Source organism: Haemorhous mexicanus, chromosome 4, assembly GCF_027477595.1.
Source record: "Haemorhous mexicanus isolate bHaeMex1 chromosome 4, bHaeMex1.pri, whole genome shotgun sequence".
Lineage (NCBI taxonomy): Eukaryota > Metazoa > Chordata > Aves > Passeriformes > Fringillidae > Haemorhous > Haemorhous mexicanus.
The window spans coordinates 64,301,982-64,324,024 of record NC_082344.1 but is presented as its reverse complement, the minus strand read 5'-3'; the positions used below and the strand labels follow the sequence as shown (position 1 = coordinate 64,324,024).

The following is a 22,043-nucleotide window of genomic DNA, read 5'->3' as shown; positions in this document are numbered from 1 at the left end:
AATCATGGTGAAGTGAATCCAGCTTTCCAGTAACTGCCAGGAGGGGCTCAAAAGCATGTTCAAGTTTATAACAGAAGCCTTCAAGAATAAGGGGGCTTGAGGAGCTATGCTTGAACTAATATTAGAATACAACTATTTAAGACGCTTTGAGGTTTTTGTAAGGTATGGGGTTGGTTGTTGTTTTTTTTTTTTTTCTTTCTTTCTTAATTTGCATCCTCTGAGCCTGATTTCATATTCATGTCAAGTATGAACATTTCCTTTTGAAGTCACTACAATCTCTACAGACCATCCTGTCTTTTTTTCCTGCTTCTCTGTTTAAGGGCAGGCCAAGGGGTTTGAGTTTAGCCCAAGACAGTTGCAGTCTGGGGCAAACAGAAGTAATGTAGGGGCCAGATTCAGAGCAGTACAGCCAGACTCCTTAAATCAGTTTGTGGTCTGTGTACACTGGATCAACAATGAACCTGTGCTAAGACATTTGGTCCAACAGCAAAGTATATTTTGAGTTTTCTAGTCAGGATTTGCTAGCCAACTACAAAGACCATATTAGCTCTTAAGGAATTAGAAGCTCAGGCCATATGCCAATAAACAAACCCAGTGGAAGCTGAAGCACAAGCAGTCACCTCACTGCTGTCCAAAGACACAACACAAGGCAGGGGCTCTGGCTAACAGGCATTCCACAGGAGCAGTACTACGAGGTCTTCGAGGAATCAAAAAATAGCCCATCCTACACATCACCTTTCAGGCACAGTGCACAAGCTCTGGCAACTGCTTAACTCCTCCTCCCTTCCCCCTTACAATTACTTAAATGACAGGGATTCAACTACCTCAGGAACCCACTAAGCAGTTCAACAGCAACTCTTCCAGATCAGACTCATGAACAATGGAAGAACTGCTTGCTGTGCCAGTCCCTATGCAACAGCAGAACAAGTTTTAGGAGGTGAACACTGAGAAAACCTTGCTCATTTGGACCTTAAACCAAACATCAAACACATCCTTTTCCAAAACTTCTCTTGTCCTTGCATTGTTAGTAAGAATAACATGCAAAACTGCTAATAGAGAGACACAGCAAACACAAAGAAACTATGGTGCAAAATATCCCACTTCTTACAAGAAAAAAATAAAAATCTATGTCAACTGTTCCACTATAGATGTTGGCTTGCAGGCTAGTAGACATTCTGATCATCACTCCTAAAAATAAATAAACATTTTTTTTCCTTTTCAAAAGATGTTTCACCAACATTTCATTTTTGTAAGGCAATTTTTTTTTAGCAATTGAGCAATAGGCCACAGTATGAGAAGCAGCAAAAGCATTTTATTTGCTGTATAATTAGTGTCATTAGAAATATGATTGGTAAAAAAACACACGAGTCCACACAGAAAGGAAAGCTTAATAAAATCCAAAGACAACTGGAAAGGTGGTGGTGGTGGTGGTGGTAGAGACTTAGCAGAGAAAATTTTTTAAGTCTTTCAAGGTTCTAGACAGCAACAACCCTTTTTGGCCATCAGAGATGGTAACAAATCTTCCTACTACTTTGACAAATCTTCCTACTACTTTGCATCAGAGTGTCCTCCTCCACCCTTGTTGGACTGCTAGCTTCAAATCACTTAAATCTATTGTGGAGTGTGAGAAGGGAACTAAACACAACATCAGGATCTCTTCGCATGAGGTAATGCTTTCATGCAACTGTTCTGCACATGCAAAGGCATAAAACTTACTGAGCAAACACCATCTTCTCAAAAATCACTTTAAGTCATAACAACACTTCACTTTGTTTAATTCCTGTATTTTCCAAAAGGTGGTAGAAGTACTGCATTTTTTAAAACAATAACATGCTTCTCCTTCAAACAGAAAATATCTTTAATCTTTAAAACAGAATGATTTCTTTTCTCTGACACTGAAATGACAAGACTTAATTCATGGAAGTAACAATTGTGTTTCTGAAGCAACAAGTTGCCACAATGATTATTTGTAAACATTATACCCACAACAGTAAGTACATTAAAATCCCACACTTCCACCTTAAAATAAACCACAAAGATTTGACATGAAATACATAAAAAGTTTATTATGTATGTACCCCATCTTCTTATCTGGAGGAGAAAATCTGAGGCAACAGTTTGGTGCAGTATAGAGAAGCAAAGCAATATACAGTAGCTGCACACAGCTTGATTGGTTTCAGACCACAACTAAATACTCTTACTATGACTGTTAGTACAGAAATGTTCTGTAATTAGAAAAAATGAGAAGTATTACTCTCATGCTGTACAGTCTGTTTCTTGGTTAGAAAAGAACAACTGATTGAGTTTGAATCTTTCGCGCCTGAACCTTGCACACCAACTTGTTTGGCTGTTGCCTCTGGAATGTTCAGCACAAAGGTTAAGCTCCAGACATAATTTAAGTGCTTTTCATGTGCAAACTGTTATTCGCTAAAGCTTTCAAAGTACATTTAATTACAGATATGAACACCCTGTAAAGATATGAGGATATGACAGCAGACCCAGAGGCCAATACAGATTTTTTTAAAAGAAATGCTATGTTCCACTGCAGTAGTTCTAGTCCCTGATTAGGTCCTTCCAAAGAGGGGGCTTATTTCAGTTGTAGGAGATAGACCACTCTTTAACAGAAGCATCATGGGATGTTGTTACCAGAGTATGTTCATCCAGCCACGCCAAACCGCTTACATGATGTAGTCTGTGAGCATCTGTATCACAGTGCAAAGTAACAGAAAAGAGTTAGGAAGGCTGGGTTGACAAGATAACTTCATCATATTCCAAATATGATTTTTAGCTGGATTAAATACTAGTGCTGGATTTTAAAAGTGACTGCGAAAATAACAGAAGAACTTTTCAGCTAGTGTGGCTAGATAGAGATTAACAAAGGCTAAATTACTTTGAGAACATTCAAAGCCTGCTTACCATTAATCTACAAAACAGTGTGGCATCTCACGAACTATTAACAACTTTCAAAAGTAGTATGTTGAAGAAAACATACCTGGTATCTTGACTCTGGTCTCTGGATCACTCACAGTCCAAACATACACCATCATGTCCATGCCTCCAGAAGCAAAGTGTTCATTGTCTGGTGACCATGCAATGCAAACAACTTTTGCATGGTGTCCATAAAAGACATTATGCTCCTATTTGAAAATTAGGGAGACAAGGGTTATTCCAATAGTTACAGCTGCTTCAGGAAATCACTAGCTTTCAATGTGCAGCATCAGAACAAGCTACTGCTCGACTCCAGACAATGTACATCTCAGATGCAGATGGATGCAGTAAGTAAAAATGAAGCCACCACTTTGATTTATCTAAATACTTAGTAGGCCAATAAAATACAAACCCCCTTTGTTAAAAAAAACTACTAAGACATTTTTCTGTGAAAGCTTGATATGTTAAGGGCATATGCAATTTAGAGGCTTCTAAAATAACCCCACAGATGTTTCACAAGGCAAAATTATTTCAATCTTTACTTGGAAAATGAAATGTTTTTTGTGGAAAGCCATCCTGTGTTCTTACTTCAGTGTTATTTTAGTCAAAGTTTAAGGAGTTTGCAGGCTGACATGCACCTACTGCTTGGGCAGAAAAGTGGAAATTACCCATTTTTTGGTTTTGAGTTAAAAGACAGTAGATTGGCAGGTAAAGCAAGATTCCCTGTCCTAGCATGTCCCTTTCATAGCTTAATCCTTACCATGGAACTGTGCGCCAGAGCTAGCAGAATTTCATTGCCAAGTCTGCTTTATTTGTGTAATTGAATTTTATTGTATTGCAAGATTCTTATCAAACTACATTCTTGTCCATTTTACAAAAATACACACAAATTGTCTAACAGACATGGCATGTATTTTATTATTTCCTTTAAAAATCCCAAACAAACCAACTAGTGGTTTGGCAGATCCGAAGGAACTTTTTGTATTTAACTATGGAAAATTTAACTATGGAAAAAACTTTTGTATTTCCCTGTGGAAATCCAGCTCCTTCCCTATCTATCTTAATTATGTATTTGTTATTAGATGGATTTCAGTGCTTTCCCAGCAGCCAACCCATGCTGCACGTTTCCTCAACTACTCTTACCATCTGGAGGGTTCACATAGGCTGCTGTAAATACCAGTACTAGCCCTAAATAGCAGGTAAACAGACAGTCACAGAAACATCAAATTTGCATCAATGATTTACAATTAAGCAGCTACAACAGACTTAATCATGGGGTGTCAGTCTGCTTTTAAACAAAGACAACTCTCTGTTACAACAGTTCTTACCGCATAGCCATCAGCAACACTAAAGACAGTGACAACTTTATTTGCATCACAGACTGCAAGAAAGGCACCATCGTGAGAATATGCCAGGTCAGTAACAGGACCTTTAGCTTCCAAAGTTTTATCATCACTTTTCAAAGAGGTTCCTTGGATTGAATACAAATGGACATTCCCATCCTGCAAATTAATAGCAAAGGAGAAAAGGTAGAAGAATCATTTTACAATAAAAAGAGGAGTTCCTGAAATTTTTTGCATTAATTCTGTCTGGTAGTGCTTATGTTAAGAAAAGGCTAGATAACCTGTCATTTATGCTGGTTACAATCCATCAAGTGTGGAAAAACCCCTATTTTCTATAATTTGCCAACTTCAATAACACACTGATAAAAACAATTTGGCAATTTCAAAACCAACAAATACAGGAAAAAAAATTCAATTCAAAAAGAAGTGAAATAGACTTTAGGTCACAATTGTGGCAGAACCTAGGGAATGAAAGCCCAGGAACACCAAATACACACACTTCAACAATCCTGATGTTGTTACAAATTGTCTCCTACCATTTCTCAACACAACACACTTACTATTATTAAATACTTCTATTACTTGCTCCAGTGTTCAAAGTAGTTCAGTTTTAGGAAGTGCAACCTTACCGCTCCTCCCACTGCTGCTGTACTTCCTGTGGGGTGAATGGCTACAGCTTCTGGCTCATAGCCAAGGTCATCAATTGCAAAACATTTTTTCTTATCTTTCATCAAGACAATCTGTAAGCAGAAAACCAGAAACTAAGACTCTTTTTCAAAGTACCTAATATAAAAACTATTACTTTAGTCATAAATACAAATTCCCTCTAGTTACTCAGATGTTTATTGTATTCTCATCCTAACGGAACAGTTTCATTCTTTAAAAAAAAAAAAAAAAAAAAGAAATGTCTACATGTGGTGACTAATCTGCTGTACTGCAGTACTCCTGTGTTCTAAATTACATAGCGTAGGGCATTCTCCACTGCCTTCAGCTCTACTTCACTTGGTTTGAACATGAAATAAACATGGACAAACCAGTATTTTTAGCAATGCTTACTCCCTTCCTCATTCATGGTTAAAGAGAGGGAGACAGGACCAAATTAGTAGCAAGTTAATGCTGCAGTCTTAGACCTTAAATGCTATTTCCTATCCAGTTCTATGCTATGGTTATAATTCACATGAAAATAGGTTTGGACAACACTATCAAATGTTATAAACACAAAACCAGCACCCATGAAGAAAGCATAAATCATTAGAAGTTAATGTTTTGATTCAAGAGAGTGTCAGTGCAATGTCTCAGTCTTCTGTGATCTGCATACTAGTGGCACGTGAGCTAGAGCTGCTTATGCTGTACAACAACACTAGCTAATTGGATTAATTGCAAAAAAAAAAAAAAAAAGCAGGATAAATACATCCTTTTGCCAAAACTGTGTCACTGAACAGATCTGGCATGAGCATGATTCTGAGGTTTAACCTTCCAGCACAAAGATGCATTGATAACAAACACAGAAGCATCCACACAAGGGACTTTCTGAAATTTAAATTTTAAATTTCTGAAATTGGTACAGGATGCAAAAAGACAAGAGTTATCAAGTATCCTGCTGAATTATGTTCCCTATAGGTCTTATTAGGAAATTCCACAGATGTGCAAGGTAATAACCACACAAAATAGTTAAGTGTTACCATATATGGCATTATTAACACAGCAATAGTTGATAATCCACATGGTAATACTTACTTGTCCAATGCATAAAACTACGGTATAACCACCAGGACCCACAGCTAAACATTTTGGCTGAACATCCATTTTCACAGCATCCTGGCCACTGGACGAGGATGTGCCAAGGTGAAGAAGCAGGAAGGACAAAGCAGGAAGAAATTATTCCATGACTACCATTATTTTAAATTGCCCATTCAAATGATCACCCAGTAATCATCAAGAACATGCATAACTTAAATTTTCTCATCGACTAATTGGCAGTTTCCTATTTTTTTGTGTTTAAAGCTTTACTATCTTGATCAGGTAGTACACCTTTAAAATTAAAGTCAATGTTACTATACGACAGTTTAATTTTTAAACTAACTAAATTATCTTAACAGAATTCTCTAAATTCTGGTTTCCATGAAGAAACAGTGTCCCACTCCTCCTAACCACTTTATCTCCACTACCCCTGAGTATTTATGAATGACAAAGCAAATACCTTTCCAAAGCCCCTAAGTAAGTCACCCAATACAAGACAGTCTCCAATTAACCCATGAAAGGGATGAAATAAATTGAAAAGCCTGGGATGCATTTCTCATTGTCAGAAAAAAGCACAAGGTTGGTATAGCAATCATTTCTACAGTTTCCATGGTAACATAAAACCTAAATAAACTCCAGCATTTATATTTACCATACAAGATCAACAGCACTCTTGCTGTAAAACAATGGTAGTGCAATAAAGGGCCACATTTTAACTAACCTGTAATCTCTCTTGCTAAGGTTGGTGTAGCGCACAGTGTCATCCATACTGCAGGTGACCAGCTGGTCCATTTCATCCACTGCCATTCTAGAAACCTGGTTTGTGTGGCCTTTCCCAGAAAAACCATCATTCTCTCCAGTTTCAGAATCCCAATAATGTGCATAATAGAATTAAGGAACATTTGAAGATAGTGGTGCAGTCAGATTCTACACCATAAAAAGTTACACAATTGAGAGAACAGCTAACAAGATTAGAAGAGACCTCTTGAGATTTAGTCCAGCCTGCTGCTCCAATTGGTGTCAGCTACAACAGGCTGCAGGGCTCTGTAAGGTTTTGAGTACCTCTAGGGATGGAGACTCTATAAGCTCCATGGGCAACCTTATAATATTTATTAAGTGAAACTCTGATATTCTGTAGTGAGCTAAATGATCTACCACAAACAGCAGCAAATACTGGAGTAATTGGCATTAGGTCTGAGACTAGAAAATATGTTTTTAAGAATTTTAGATAGAAGCCCTAGCTCTAACACTGGCTTTCCCTCGTTTTACATGGTAACATCATGTGAACTACCCACACTATTAGTGGTCTGGAAAGAAACAGGACCTATATCTATACAAGTTTATGCCAAAATGACACCATTTTAAAGGCAGGAAAAAGGACTGTAGCTGTAACTATAAGCTTCAGAATGCTGAAAATATATCTTTCTGCATATTTTGTCATAAGTGGAAAATATGTATTGCTGTTTCTTGATGTTACAAGAGGCTAACTTAATATTTACTTGCTTCTCCAACTGAAAATTAAGAGTTGGCTTATATTTAGCAGGAAAGTGTGAAGGCAGCTATTAAAAGAGGTATTAGGAGAAGGCAAAATAAACTTTAGACAAAATATTCACTTGTGTCCAATAAACTTTGTCATTGGCAAAGCTTTTTTTTTTCACCTTTCCTAATGAGCTCTCATATCAGACTATAAGACTAGAACAAGTAGCACTATCATTCAAAGGATATTAATATGACCATCATTACTTCCAGAGTAAATATAGGACTTTCCACCATTTTTGTGCACCGTAAGACACTGAATTGATTTACTATGACCCTGTGAATGGGACATAAATAATTAGTGATGAGCAATTTTTAACATATACATACACCTATTTGAGAAGAATGATAGGTTATTCAGAAAATAACATGCTATTCACAAGCATTGAAAGTCACCCAGTATAAAACCCACTATTTTACAGCCCTTTAACTGTCATAGCACTGCTATTGCTACGTCCTTGATGTGACACAATAAGCACCATGGATGTCCTTATTAGCCTGATGAGCCAAAATACTTTCGCAGCCTTTTCATCACTGCTTTTCAGGCACTTTATGATTCAGGGAAGAGGACTAAATATGGTCATGTACCCACACCAACTTCCAGAATTATAGCAGTGATGGTAAAAATCTGGGACATTGTTTCTAGTTCATGTAAAAATGTAAGTTCCCATGAGAGAGTGTCTAGTGTCAGTGAACTCTTTAAATCCTAAAATAAAGTTCAATTGCATGGTAACCCTAATCACCTTGTCCACAATACACTAGCTCTGGAAGAAGGAGACATATGTGGTAGTTTTCTATCTATGCTGTATTTCTTTTCTCATCTCAAGAATGCTTAAAGCTGCAACAAAAGATAAGTCAATAACATTAATTAAAATGAAATAATCAGTCTGGGTATTTGCACAAAGCACAGTCTCACCCACATAAGGAATAACTTCTTGATTCAAGAAACAGTCACATACAGCTCATTTGGCAATGCTAATTTTAAAAAGCTATTTTTCAATAGCTACTTTACAATAGCTTACAATTCCATCTTTACAACTTCAATCACTGAGTCATTTATTGCAGTAACAGAACTTTAACCTACCTTTATGACACGTAAAGGCTTATTTGGATTGTTCTTGTCCAAATAATTGATATAGCCAGACAGGGAGATAGTCAGTAAGTGGTCTTTCTGCCACAAGCAACCCAGCTGCTGATCCAACACGTTTGATCCCATGTTAAAAGTATTTACAATAGAATTAGCACCAACATCCCAGATTTTAGCAGTTTTATCTCCAGAAGCAGAAAGCAACTGACTACTGTCAGGGCTCCAACTAATCTGTAAAAACAAATGTCACCACAAGACAGTAAATGCATTTATTAATCCAAGACTTTGCAGTTCATTAACTGGGTAATGAAACACTACAGATCATCTGCACAAATGAAGTGATACTTACAGCATAAATACCTCCATCATGTGCTTTGCCTCCACCAAGAGCACACACTTTCTCTCCAGTCTTCCCATCATAGACAAAAATCTTAAAAGAGCACAAAGACAACTTAAAGGGAAAAGCAGTAACAGAAAAAACCCCAAGAGAGTATCTGATATTTTGATACACTAGAGTCCTTCTTAAGGAGAGGCACAAGCTATGCTGCACTAAATAATTAAGACTAAATAACTAAGATGAAAATTGTAAATAATTACAGTAAGTCCCCTGTACTTTGGATCCAGACATTTGAAATTCTGGAAAATGTTACAGTTTTGACTACTACTGTGATGACAGCTGCTTAGCACTACTGTCATGGGAGTCTACCCTCTGAGAAGGACAAGCTACCTATGGTAAAATAGTTGTTGTCACCCTGCCCTTATCAGTAGGGAGTACACATGGAACTGGATTGCTATCCAGGAATTCAAGATTTCAGCCAGACCTCTCAGGATCAGAATATATATATTCCAAAAGCCCAACATGTTCCTGCCAAAATAACTTGTAAGAGGATAGTAGGGAGATGGAATGGGGAAAAACCCAAGTAAGAATAGTCTGGTTATTACCACTTATCACTTATTACAGATTTACAGGAGGATAGTTAAAAGTTTAAACTTGTGGCATAAAAAAGAAGCAACATGGATTTTACAATACTAATCCTACTCCCAAAATGCACAAGAAAATCTTTTCATGCTAAGGTCAGTATTAAAAGAGTCCCTTGTGTTTTACCTGCCCATCTGCACTAGCTGTAGCAAATCTGTTCCCATCAGGAGAAAACCTCACGCAGTTCACAAACCGTGTATGGTCCTGTAGGAAAAAAGTAAGAATCAGCAAACAAAAAAAGAAGAGACCATTTTACACAGAAGACAATCTAGTAACAATGAAGTTCTCTTACATATGAACCATGTAGAGAATTGCTATGAGGCAAGTTTAGCTTCTATCTGAAGAGAATCATAGGGCCAAGAACACCCAGGAAAGATACTGTGACATCATTACTGATGTAGTTAAAACAACTCAGTGCAAACCAGAAGAATGATTACCCAGTTTCAGGAATCAGTAGTAAAAAATTCAGATGCAGCCTACAAACATGAGATTTTTTCCCAGTGGTGACTGACTTCTTCTACAACATTCCTTAGATTTCAACTCTCGCTTCACTGCACGGTGATTTTATACACACCAGAGTATTTTATCTTTCTTATTGCAAAGAAAAAAAAAAAAAGCAGAGGCATGAGGAATAAGTTACTATTTTACTAAAATTCCATTCCTGGGAGACTGCATTAGTGGTAGTTCTGTGAAGTAATGAGGCAAGACTGATGTATGCTCCCCAAATAGACTATTTACAAGTAGGAGACTATTCAAACCATGCAAACTAAAAAACACATCTTAAATAGGAAAGCACCACAATGAGGCCAAAGCTCCCATGCAGAGAGATTTGGAAGACTATTTTTAGTAATATGGAAGGCAGGTTCTAACCTACTTTCACCAACTATACCTTTTTTCCCCCGATGATACTGCAGGCTCTAATTTAAACCATATAACACCCCATACCAGAATACCATATATCAACCAAAATATCACTTTAAAAAGAAGACTGCATCACATACCAGGCTAAGCAGCACTGGTGAGCAATTTGGACTTCAGAGTTCTAAAAGAACCAGCTTAGCAAAATGCAAGTATCAGCTTAAGTTCAGAAATATATTAGGCAACTAACATCATTTCATTGGATCGTAGAGCTCAAAACAATTCCTTTTCTAGAATTGGAATGGAATCCTTACTAAAGTCAGCATATGAAGACTACTCAAGGCTCATGTGTAAGAAAATAAAAGGCCTACTACACTGTTTTTAAAATTAAAATACAAACTAAACATTTTGAATATATTACTGCAATAGCATCCAGTATCTTTACAGTAGTTTTTTTGAGGCAAGAGATCTCCTGCCATCAAAGCAGCTGCAGAAGCTTGTGGCTTTTTATTTTCCTTGGCCTTAAGCAACAATGAATACCTTCCCTGCAGTAGTTCTAGCCTTTGTTTCATGTAAGGGATTGTTACAAGTAGAATAAGAAACAAAGTTAAAAGGAACACAGAACCAGAAAACTGACCACACAAGTTACATATCCATTCATGAAATAGAAACCAAGTTATGGTTTCAAACATCTAAGTGGCCCTGGGATTTCAGGTTTGAGCACCCTTTATTAGACTGGAAAATTACATTAAAATCACCACATTTCTTGAATCATGTCCCTTGGAAACCTTCAAGAAATTCTACATACATCTGCACTGGGAAACAGAGCTCTGAAAGCATCAATAGAGCCAACAAAATAGCCCACTTCATCCCTTCCATAGCTTAGTGACAATGAAAAAAGAATATTGGAAAAACTGTTTCAGGTTCTCTTTTCAACCAACAATTTATTTTGGTTTTCTTGGCCTGAAACAAACATTTAGTTATACGTGGTTTTGGTAAAGCCACTTGACACCAGCGGTGCTTCAAAGGGGGGAACTGAGAACTTCTGTTATAACAGCTAGTTGTGATAAGAACTGCAAGCTTGGCGGAAACTGCACAGTTTAACAACAGAGCCACATCTAAACTTCAACTCACACTTAGTGTAAACTTGAACTTGAATGGAGGTCCCTCAAAGAAGGCAGCACAGTTGTCATCACTGCCGGTTGCCAGCCGATATGGTCTCGTTTGTTTCATGTCCACGCTGTTGATCACCTTATTGTGCCCAGTAATCTCACCAACAGAAGAGCCACTATCCCACAGGAACACAGCTCCAAATCTAGCAAGAATAGCACACAATAACTACAATTCATAAAAGTTACACATAGATTAACTCCTTGAACATCTGCAAACTGCAGATTTGAGTGCACTCAAAGAAAAGAAATTAGGTCATCTCATTAATCTCATGCAAGCGCATCATAGTTCCCTGAAGGCTATTTGAGATCTTGCTGGTTAGATTCTAATCTTCAGCTGGAGACATTTGCTGAAGGGGACAATCAGGTTTTGCATATAAAGCTTCTAAAATTCAGAGATCCAATGTATATTCCTCACTAAGACTGTTGGTTTTTAAAAGAAAGCAATAAATTACTCCATCTGCCTAGCCACAACACAGACTGCAGAAAGCTGGGATAACAATGACATTGGATCACAGTTTTCTGACTATATAGCCTAGATTGGGTACCATCACTTTTAAAACTCTTCTTCCTTAAACCTTTAAGTAATAATATTTGTAAAAGCTTTTTTGACAATCCTTGTTCTAAAATCACTTAAAAAAAAAAAAGTATAATCAATACTGAGGCACTAAACTGCCAGAGCATTGCTATTCGAAAGGCCTTCTTTAGAATCCCTTCAACAATAGTCTAGACTGAAAGTGCATTCACCTAACAGGAAGCTGGCCATGTTTTTGAAAAAGGAGAGCAAACTCACATTGTATCTACCCACGGGAGATGAGGCAGAGGGAGCAACGGAGGACAAAGAGTCTCTTTCAAGGACACAGTACATGACAGGGATTACAGAATGGTGCAGGGGACTAGGGAACAGCACCATATGATATTTTTCAGCCCTTTAGACATAAGACTACCTGGTCTGGACTCTGCTTTATAAGTTCTCACAGTTTTTGAACATTAAATGGACGACACAAACCTAAATCGGCATCTCATTTAGTCAGGTAAAGGACAACTGCTTGCTGTCCTTTCATTAAACAACCACAATAAAACCTAAAAATACAGACATGTTACCAAAGGAGAAAATTCAGATAGACCTTTTTTTAACTCTTATTCTATCAACTAAATAACACCATGAGTCCAATAAGTGAAGGAAGAGGGGGGAAAAAAAAAAAATCCTTTCCCATTCCTACCCTATCAGAATTTGGCAAAAAAAACCCCACCAAACAGCTATCCTTGAAAGTAATACCCACCTACCTCTAAGAAACAAGTCCCATACAAATTTTAAACTAATCAATTGTAACAGAATTGTATTTTCCAACTAATTTAAAGCTGTCAAACACTACTTAGAAAACATTGCTGCAGAACACCACAACTTGAAGTCAAGACAGGGAAAATGCAACTACTTCATTCCATTGAAGAATTAAAAGCTTTCTGCAAGGATGTAAGGATGCAAAGGTTTACAGTAAATGCATGTATGTATGTATAAACACAAACATAGAAGAATTACTCACTTTTCCCTTCCTTCTCCAACCACAGCAATTCTCTTGCTGTCTTCAGTCCATGCAAGGTCCTTTATTTTTCCTGCAAATGGCTGATACTCATACTTCAGTAGGTGTTCCTTCTGTGTAGTATCCCAGATTCTTAGCTTTCCAGAGACATCTGCCATAATAAACAGAATATAACTATTGTTCCAGCATGACTCAGTCACATGACTCATCAATCTGCCAGAGTACAGATTTTCAGCTACACTGAAGACTTGTACTAGGGACCTACTACCTTACCCTATTACTACTACAAATCTCTTTATTTAGGAATCCTGAAGACTATATCCATTTCAATAAATTAGGTTTTTAACCAGATACTAACATTCAAGCCATGCAGCACCAAATGCAACAGACTGAGAAAGCATTTGCAGACACATGAAAAAACTGCACAATAAGAGAGTAGGAACTTTAATGTTATCAGCTGGTATGTGATAAGTATCTGCTACACAAAGAACAAGCCAGCCCAGCCCCCCTGCCCAGCAGCTACAAGACAGCTCACTGACCCTTCACTGGGAAGTAAGCCCCCCTACACCTACAAGAAGGGAGCAGTGCAGTGGACAGTGGCTGATGCACTACAACTGGTACCTTCAAAGGAGACCTGTTTTGCACACAAATACCAGGCATATGTAATGTACAAAGATTTCTGCCCACAGAACTCAATTCATGCACATCAGTGTACTTTTTCTATACAGAAGCATGTACACACTTAATGGTGTGGATGCCTGCACTATCTGGAATACTATACAGGAATGCAACAGAACATTCAGGAACAGTAACGTCAAAAGCAGCAGACATGGCACAAGCAGTTAACAATTCAAGACTTGAGATAATGAAAGGTCCCTAGGTCACTGTTTCCACTGAGTATTGTAAAACCCAAGAGCTATTCAGAGCAATTACTGTGGTGCAGGATTGTCAGGATTGTAACCAGAGGAATTGTTCTATACACAGACAAATTTACACATCTCTAATGAAATCCACATAGCAAAGTCTGTGTGTATTGTACCCTTCAAAAAAGTCACTGTTTTAGAATAAACCACGTGCTAAGAAATGCATCTTTCACCTCAGCAGAATGCTTAAATTCTGTTCAGCATTTAGTGGTGCATCTTTACAATTAAATTTAAACATACAGCCACCCTGCATCTTTTGGACCTGGTCACAGACTGATCTTCTTCACTTCTGCTAAAAGGACAGATTCAGAACTTTATAACGAGAATTTGTTATTGAAGCAGAGTTTTACAATCTAATTGTTTTCTCCATCTATTAACAGATAAGTCACAGAGCTTCAACTTTGCAGTACATCCCATTATTACATGTGCTATGACTGCAATAAGAGAAATTACCATAAAAGCCAAAACCATAATGCCAAAGGTCTGTCTCATGAAGCATTAATGCAGGCTGCATGGCTAATGCAGATTTATAGATAGAGAAATGAATCTTACATGTTATACTTAGAAACAGCTTAAACAGCGTGGTCATCTATCTTCAGACCCCATGCTCAGCAGTATCACAAAACTATTTATAAATGACATACAGAACACACTTTTTAAGGGAAATACTGCAACCTAAACTCTTTCACTTGGGTACGACAAAAATCAACCAAATACTTCCCTAGTACAGTGTCTATTACTGTTCTTTTACAAAAGACTGGAAATCTAAAAGAGTACAAGAAAAAATTAGATAGTTATTCTGAGTATTGAGTGCTGCACAAACCTAGAGCACCAAGTTTGTAGAATACAGAATGCAAACTGGATTTTAAGAGGGTATTCAATTTGACACATGGTCCACACACAAGACTGAGCCAAGAAAATCCTGGCTGTGGTCCATTTCAGACAAGAATGTGAGAAAAAGGGAAAAAAAAAGCTCTGGTATCAGTGTTCTTAAAGGTTCCCCAGTACTCCAAAAATACTTATTTTAATATAGCTTTCTGATATTTTCTTTCTGAAACCAAGTAGAACAGGACATTTTACACTTAAAAAATACAGCTCCCTTGAAATTGCTGAAAGTGAAACTCCCACTCTAAGACCTTTGCAGGAATCTGTGCTTTGTTTTCAAGGGGAGCATATTCAGAATGTTTTATTTTCAGATGTATTACTTTAAAAATATATCTATTTGGGCACATTAATTGCTTCCGAAGCACTTCTATTTGACTATGGCATCTATATTTTAGCTGTAAGTCTTTGAAAGAAATACAAGTTCCAGTATTGTATTTATCAATACTCTTCACTTTACACCATTCCTCCTGAAAAAAAAAATCAATTATTTGATAAAAGCTTCTATTAAAAAAGGTTTAGTTCTTTGGTAGTCAAAAACTCCTATAATACAAAAAAAATCATGTTACACATCCTCAGACTGCAAAAATTCACATTACACATCCTCAGACTATTGATTCATATGCACTACACGAAAACTGAGACTCTGCCTCTTTCCCTGCTAACTTGCCAAGGAAAGCTTTTTTAGATCATGCTAAAAAGTAAAAGTCATAAATGTTGCCAAGTTTGGTCAGGAAGAAGGAAAAAAAATGAGTACACACTGTTTAGAATCCCTCTCCTGCCTAGAAAGTATCAAAGTTTATTAACATCACAAACAATAATGCTGTATTTCAGAAATAACTTTTCCCTCTGTTGCATTTACACAAGTCTTCATCACACTAAGTATTTAGAGCTCATTTCCAGATTCTTTATTGAAATACTACATTTCAGAAAGACCAAGAATGCCACTAAGCTCACTGTCTGAGAAAGAGGTTAGAGGAACAAGGACAGAAATCATTCCTCCTCCAAAGACACGTATGTAAGTTCCCCGAAGCACATCCCCTTGACTGCATATTCCACACACACACAAAGTGTTACTGTGGTTTTGCCAGTAACTTTAACAGCTCTGTCCACACACATCTCATGCACATGGATACTTTACCTCCAGATGCTATGTAGAATCCACTAGGAGCATACTTGGCAACTACAACCTGGTGGGCATGCTCAGTGTAGATGTCAGCAATTGCAGGATTCTATTTTAAAGGGGGGAAAAAAAGTTACAAAGTTGTACTTCCTCATTTTCAAAGGAATAAAATCAGAAATTCAACAATAAAATTCAAAATTTCTCTCTGCACTCCTTTCTCTCAAATCCTGCCTTCCAGCTTAAATTGAGCAACTAAAAAAGTGAGAAGTGCAGTACACATTGCAGAACACTGCTGGTACCATGAAGCAACACACTACTTTCTAACAACTGACAAAAAAGGATTTCCTCTTAAGGAAGCCTGAAGTGCTGGGACCCTTTCTTCTCCAATACCTGCTGAACAGTAGAAAAACACTCTCCAAAATAAGAAGCCAAGCATCAGGCTCTCTTTTTTAAGATCTAGCCCAGGGATAAAGCAGTTACTCAAGTAGAATACTAAATATGAGCTGTGCTTTGCAACACACATCTAAAATTCTATTGTAGTCAAGCATGAAACTTAAGCCTGCAGTCAACCATAACACATGGCTGTTAATCAACACCGTGTACCCAAAATCACTCAATAACCAATGAGATGTGCTCGGCCTGTTCTTTCTTGATAATTGCAATCTGCTTAAAAGCCAGAAGACTTGGTATCAAGAGTTGTACAGGAATTCTGAAAGAAATTCACCGCCACTCCATCATTATTTTATCTCTTCAGTCTAAATTATGTTTTCAGACATAATATTCAGATATTCAGACATAATATTTCAGATATTTCAGGTTGGACAATAAAATGAACTCTGTGTCTCAGCAAATCAGTAGTGTTATACAATAGAGGCACCACACAAACAAAAAAAAAGAATGGCATCAAGGCAAAAAACTGCTTTCAAATTAGTTGTTTAAAAAAGTCATTCTGCACCCCTCTCAATTACAGTGTATATTTGCTACAATAGTAATAATGCTAATATCCTTTAGAAATATTTTTCAACCGTTTAACAGGCTTGCTCCAGCTCCAGAAACTTGACTCATATGATCAAAACAAAAATCCATTTTAACTGCTATAATTAATACAGATTTATTCAATTGAACCAGAAAACCACCTGATGTTATGGTATGACTCAGCCATCCAATCAGGAAAAACTAAAACACCCTCTGTGTTAGAAAGCAGTCTCCAGCTCACAAGAGTTCTTCCTGTTGCAGTACTGTTACATCTCAGGAGACAGAATTCAGCTTGCTCATGCAAAAAGGAACTCTTTTTTATTCCTGCTTTTATGCATTGCTTGAGTGCATTATAGCTCTACTTAAGTCACAACCATCTGCACTTAGACCGTGCACATCCCCTTCATTTTGTGTCTAACTGGATTCATCTGAGCAAGACAAGATAATGTTTTCCCTATTCTATATCTGTATCACCTACGGTCAGGGAGCTCAAATCCCACTGCATGTTGATATTAATGGCATGATATTTTACAGCATGTTGGTATTAATGGCATGGTGCTATTTTACAGTAAAAATCTCCAAGAGCCCAGGAAACCAAGCTGAGAGACTAACTTAAAGGGTGACATGAAAGATAAAAAAGATAAGATATGGTAGAAAGATTCCAGAAACCAGGCAGTAAGTTAGGGCTGTCAAATTGTACATTATTTATTCAATAGTATTACTTCTGCTTGTAAAATCAGTTTTTTAACTTGCATGTTTTTCATATCAGGCCCAACCCTCAAAAAGCCACTTCTAAAAAGATACTCAAGGAGAAAATTATAGTGGAGCTGAGACAAATGTAGTACCTAGATTAAACCAGCAGCGAGCTTATGTGGCTTGTGTCAAACACTGAAACCAGAGCCACATATGAAAGTGAGCAGTTCCAGTTCCAAGCTTCAAAGTAGTGTTAGACTCATGAAGATTAAATATTAATGAAGTATGAAACTTTAAAAAATATCACTACTCTCTTAGAGAGCATTTCCAGCACTGCTCCAGAACTACTTATTGGTAAAGGAAGTCTCTAGATCACGCTCAGAGATGAAGCATTAACCCTGAATGCTATATTCATCTGATTAGCTAATGCTAGATAGCTTTAGACTTAAGGAGAAAGGTGATCACTGCATTTTGATGACTCTTTTTTTTTTTCTTTTTTAATTGGAGCACAACCATTTCATTGGAGAACTGCTCGTGAAGGTACTACACACAGACCCCCCCAGCATATCATTTCGTTGTTGCAAACTATTAGAGGCTTCTATATGGTGCAAAGAAGGCACAGCTCTTAAAAGAGTGGACACACTTGCAAGTCAGGTTACAAATTGCAACATTCTCCAGCACAAAAGCCATAGAACAGGGGGGGTTGGTCAGTTTTTGTGTTACTGCTACAATATATTCTGTAGTCACCCGTCAATTATTAACAGTAGCAAACTTCCCTTGTCAGTTCGGTAAATCTGCGTATCAGCATGAACTGCACCATAAAAGCAAAGGATTCGTGACTTCCATTCTCACCTTCCCTTGAGAGCTTAAACAGTTTGAATTTGAATTCCCACAATCCCACCTTGCCTGTTCTCAGGTCACCGTGTCCCCTACACTCCCCAGCTCACGCTGGGGCTCACATTTGGACTAGGCTAATCCTCAGTGAGCTGATTCAGGTAAAGCAAATTGCTCTCTTCCGATTTAACCTCCAAAACAGGGTCAGAAGAGCATTAATGACAGTACAAGGGAGAAGGTCAGCATTCACAACTTGGTCAGAAACCGTAATGTAAGCAGTGGCTCTTCCCTCTTCTCTCATCACACTGTGTGCCATTACAGGGTTTAACTGAGGCTTCTGGTTTCAGAAACTCGAACTTTTCTTGATACTGAGAGCAAAACACTATTACAAAGACATTACACCGACACACTGAAACCAGAGTGCGAGCTTACTTTTGGTTTTAAGTGGATGAATTTTAAACTGATGGCAATCAAGAAATCTGCAAGGAATTAAGTTATTAGTAGCACTTATCTATTATGGCATGACAATGAAGAAATGTCTGAATTTAGTGGGGATGATGAGATAAAACAGGGAAGCAGCTCAGTTTACAAAGGTGATTTACAGGAGCAGCCATAAACAAACCCATTGTTGTGGAGACCTAAAAATTCCAGAGGTATGTCCTGCCCCTCCCCCTGCAGCCCTTCCTGCTGCAGGCCAAACCTGCAATAGGAAAGTAAGCCTAGGGGAGAATTTGATTTCTAAAGAACAAGCGATCGCTTTGAAAAAAATTTATTTTTTAAAAACTAGTAGCAAGACAGTGGCCTAAATATGCAGCATTTCCTCCACGCTTTTCAAAGGGATGCCATCTTTGAAAAGAAATCATTCAAATGACTCTCTTAACATTTCTCTAGTTAGCACCAGAGGAAAAAAAACAAACCCAAACCTCCACACTACTGAAAACATTAACTGGGGCATTCTAATATTTAATCGATGAGCAAAATTCCCTGCGAGCAGTGCTGAGAACTTGCACCCAGCTTGTCATGGAGTCCAGAAATTCATAACTGTTTTGATTCCTGGAGTTGGGGTTGGGTGGGGGGAAAGAAGCTGAAGAATAACGCGTTTAAAGATACAGGTTTGCAAGTATTTACATGCTTCTCTGACAGGATAAGGGCCCCAAACAGTAAAGAGGGAACAGTTCATTTATTAGGCAAACACAGCCCTCAGCTTCATAAGAGTGATACCTAAGAAGATAAACAGGGCCAACCAGAATATACCAGTCTCTCATCTCTTAAGTCCTGTGCGAAGAGGGAAAGAATTGCACATTTAGCCGAGATTTTCTACATGTTTTTACAGTCGCTGCCTATGGTTTTATGCCTGAGTCATGCACTCTACTTATTCCCCCACTGCTGATCACGGATCTGTGACCTCGATTAAAATCGCCAAGACTGAATGAAGCACAGGCTGTTAAAGGAGGGGCAGGGAGACAAAATGAAACTTAGCGAAAGCTTCACACTAGAAAACAAAATAAATCAAGATACATTACATCAATGTTTCTGATGACGACACATTTTCCATTGGTATAGAGAAAATTGTTGCCCTTAGGATCACCTCCAATAATTTTGGAAACGCCTCGTTCAACCTGTGGAAGGCTGGCGAACACTTTTTCTACGGAAAAATAAAAGCAGAAAGAGGATAAAAAAATAATTAAAAGAAAAATTTAAAAATCAAAATAAAAGGAAAGCGCTTAATGCCTTCCCGCTACCGGCACACGCCCAGCCCTGCCGGCAGCCGCCGTCACTTGTTGCTGTCAGCGGGCCGCGAGGCACCGCCGGCTCCGCGCCATCCCGCAGGGCCGCACCAGGCTCCGCAGCCCGCGGGGCTCCCCGTCCCGGCCCCGTGCCCGCCCGGCACCTCGCCGCCCCGGCGCCCCCGCCAGCTTACTGATTTCGTACGGCATCTTCGCCCACTTGTCGCGGCGGCAGGCTCGAGCAGGGAAGGGCGGCGGGCGCGGCCGGGCCGGGCTCTGTGGCTCCGCTGCCGCCGCTCAGCCCCGCTCGGCCCCGCGGCGCGAACCAGGAAGCGCCCGCGCCGCGCGCCGCTCTCCGCTGCCTTTGACCATATATAGTCAACTCTGCTCGCGCCGCGCCGCTCCCCGCCAGCCCGCGCCGCGCGCCCTCCCCCGGAAATGCCGTGGGCTCGGCCGGGCCCGCCGGGGCCACGCTGGGGCGGCCTCGGAGGCGGCCCCGCCCCGCGGGGAGCTGCGCGCAGGGCGGGCCGGGCCGGGCCGGGCCAGGCCGGGGCCGGGGCCGGGCGGGCGCCACTCGGTGGCTCTGACCGGCTCGGCCGCGCCGCGCGTGCGCGGGGCCCGCTCCCCGCCGCGGCGCTCCCGGGCAGTGCGTGCGCGTGCGCGGCGGTGGGGTCGCTGAGGGCGGGGCTGCGCGCGTCGGCACCGCCCTGTCCCGGGAACGCCCGGCGGGCACGGGGCACATCCGCGGGGATCGCGGGAACACCGGCGGGCACGGGGCACATCCGCGGGGATCGCGGGAACACCGGCGGGCACGGGGCACATCCGCGGGGATCGCGGGAACACCGGCGGGCACGGGGCGCATCCGCGGGGATCACGGGAACCACTGGCGGCAGGGGAATATCTGCGGGGATCACGGGAACACCGACGGGCAGGGGAATATCCGCGGGGATCGCGGGAACACCGGCGGGCACGGGGCGCATCCGCGGGGATCACGGGAACCACTGGCGGCAGGGGAATATCCGCGGGGATCACGGGAACACCGACGGGCAGGGGAATATCCGCGGAGAGCCAGGGGCAGGCTCGGGGGCTCCGCGGTCTCCGAAGGAGCAGTCCAGGACGAGCCCCTCCGCCCCCGCTGTCGGCCCTTTCCCGGCGCCGCTCTTCGCCGTGCGGCAGCCCCCGCTGGCTCCCGCGTTGTCCCTAAAGGCAGCTCTGTGCGGGCTCTGGCGCAGCGGTCGCTGTTGGGATACCGGGAGTGTGCCTTGAGCTGGCGCGACGGCACAGCTTGGGTTTTGGTGGGGAACCATCGTCCTTCTCAGCGGGGATTGAGTCGCCGAAGTCACCTCCTGCGGGAGAGGCTCTGCAGGTCCCCGAGTTCCTCTTACAGAGCTCTTGGGAAGGCAGTTCCTGTCCGCAGTCAGTATTTCCTTTAGGATCAGTCGTATCTTCATCCCTTATATATTTACAATTATAATAGCCTATAGTTTTATGCCATTCAACTCCAGATGCTGCTGGGGTGCTTCACAAACTGCTAATTTTTCACCTGAGTTGTCCTGAGGCCAAGTTGGATGACTGTTTACATTAAGCTGAACGACGTACAGCCATTCATATTTCCTATATAACTTTGGATAAATGGAATTCTTCTATCCCTCCAGTATTAATAGAGTTTTCTCCTACAGAACAGGAAAAAAAGCATCAGGATAGC

At 40.1% G+C, this 22,043-nt stretch overlaps 1 protein-coding gene across 1 annotated transcript; it reads right to left on the bottom strand.

Moving 5' to 3' along the window:
• Positions 1-1,840: 1,840 nt before the first annotated feature.
• Positions 1,841-20,694, bottom strand: WDR1 (WD repeat domain 1). The gene is made up of 15 exons (XM_059845164.1): positions 20,533-20,694; positions 20,135-20,256; positions 16,128-16,218; positions 13,185-13,332; positions 11,606-11,786; positions 9,740-9,817; positions 8,984-9,064; positions 8,632-8,865; positions 7,737-7,824; positions 6,733-6,889; positions 6,009-6,096; positions 4,901-5,011; positions 4,257-4,430; positions 2,993-3,137; positions 1,841-2,702 (listed from the first exon to the last, which is right to left on the bottom strand). The coding sequence occupies exons 1-15, from the start codon at positions 20,546-20,548 to the stop codon at positions 2,593-2,595; spliced, it is 1,824 nt and encodes a 607-aa protein (XP_059701147.1). The 5' UTR covers positions 20,549-20,694; the 3' UTR covers positions 1,841-2,592.
• Positions 20,695-22,043: the final 1,349 nt, after the last annotated feature.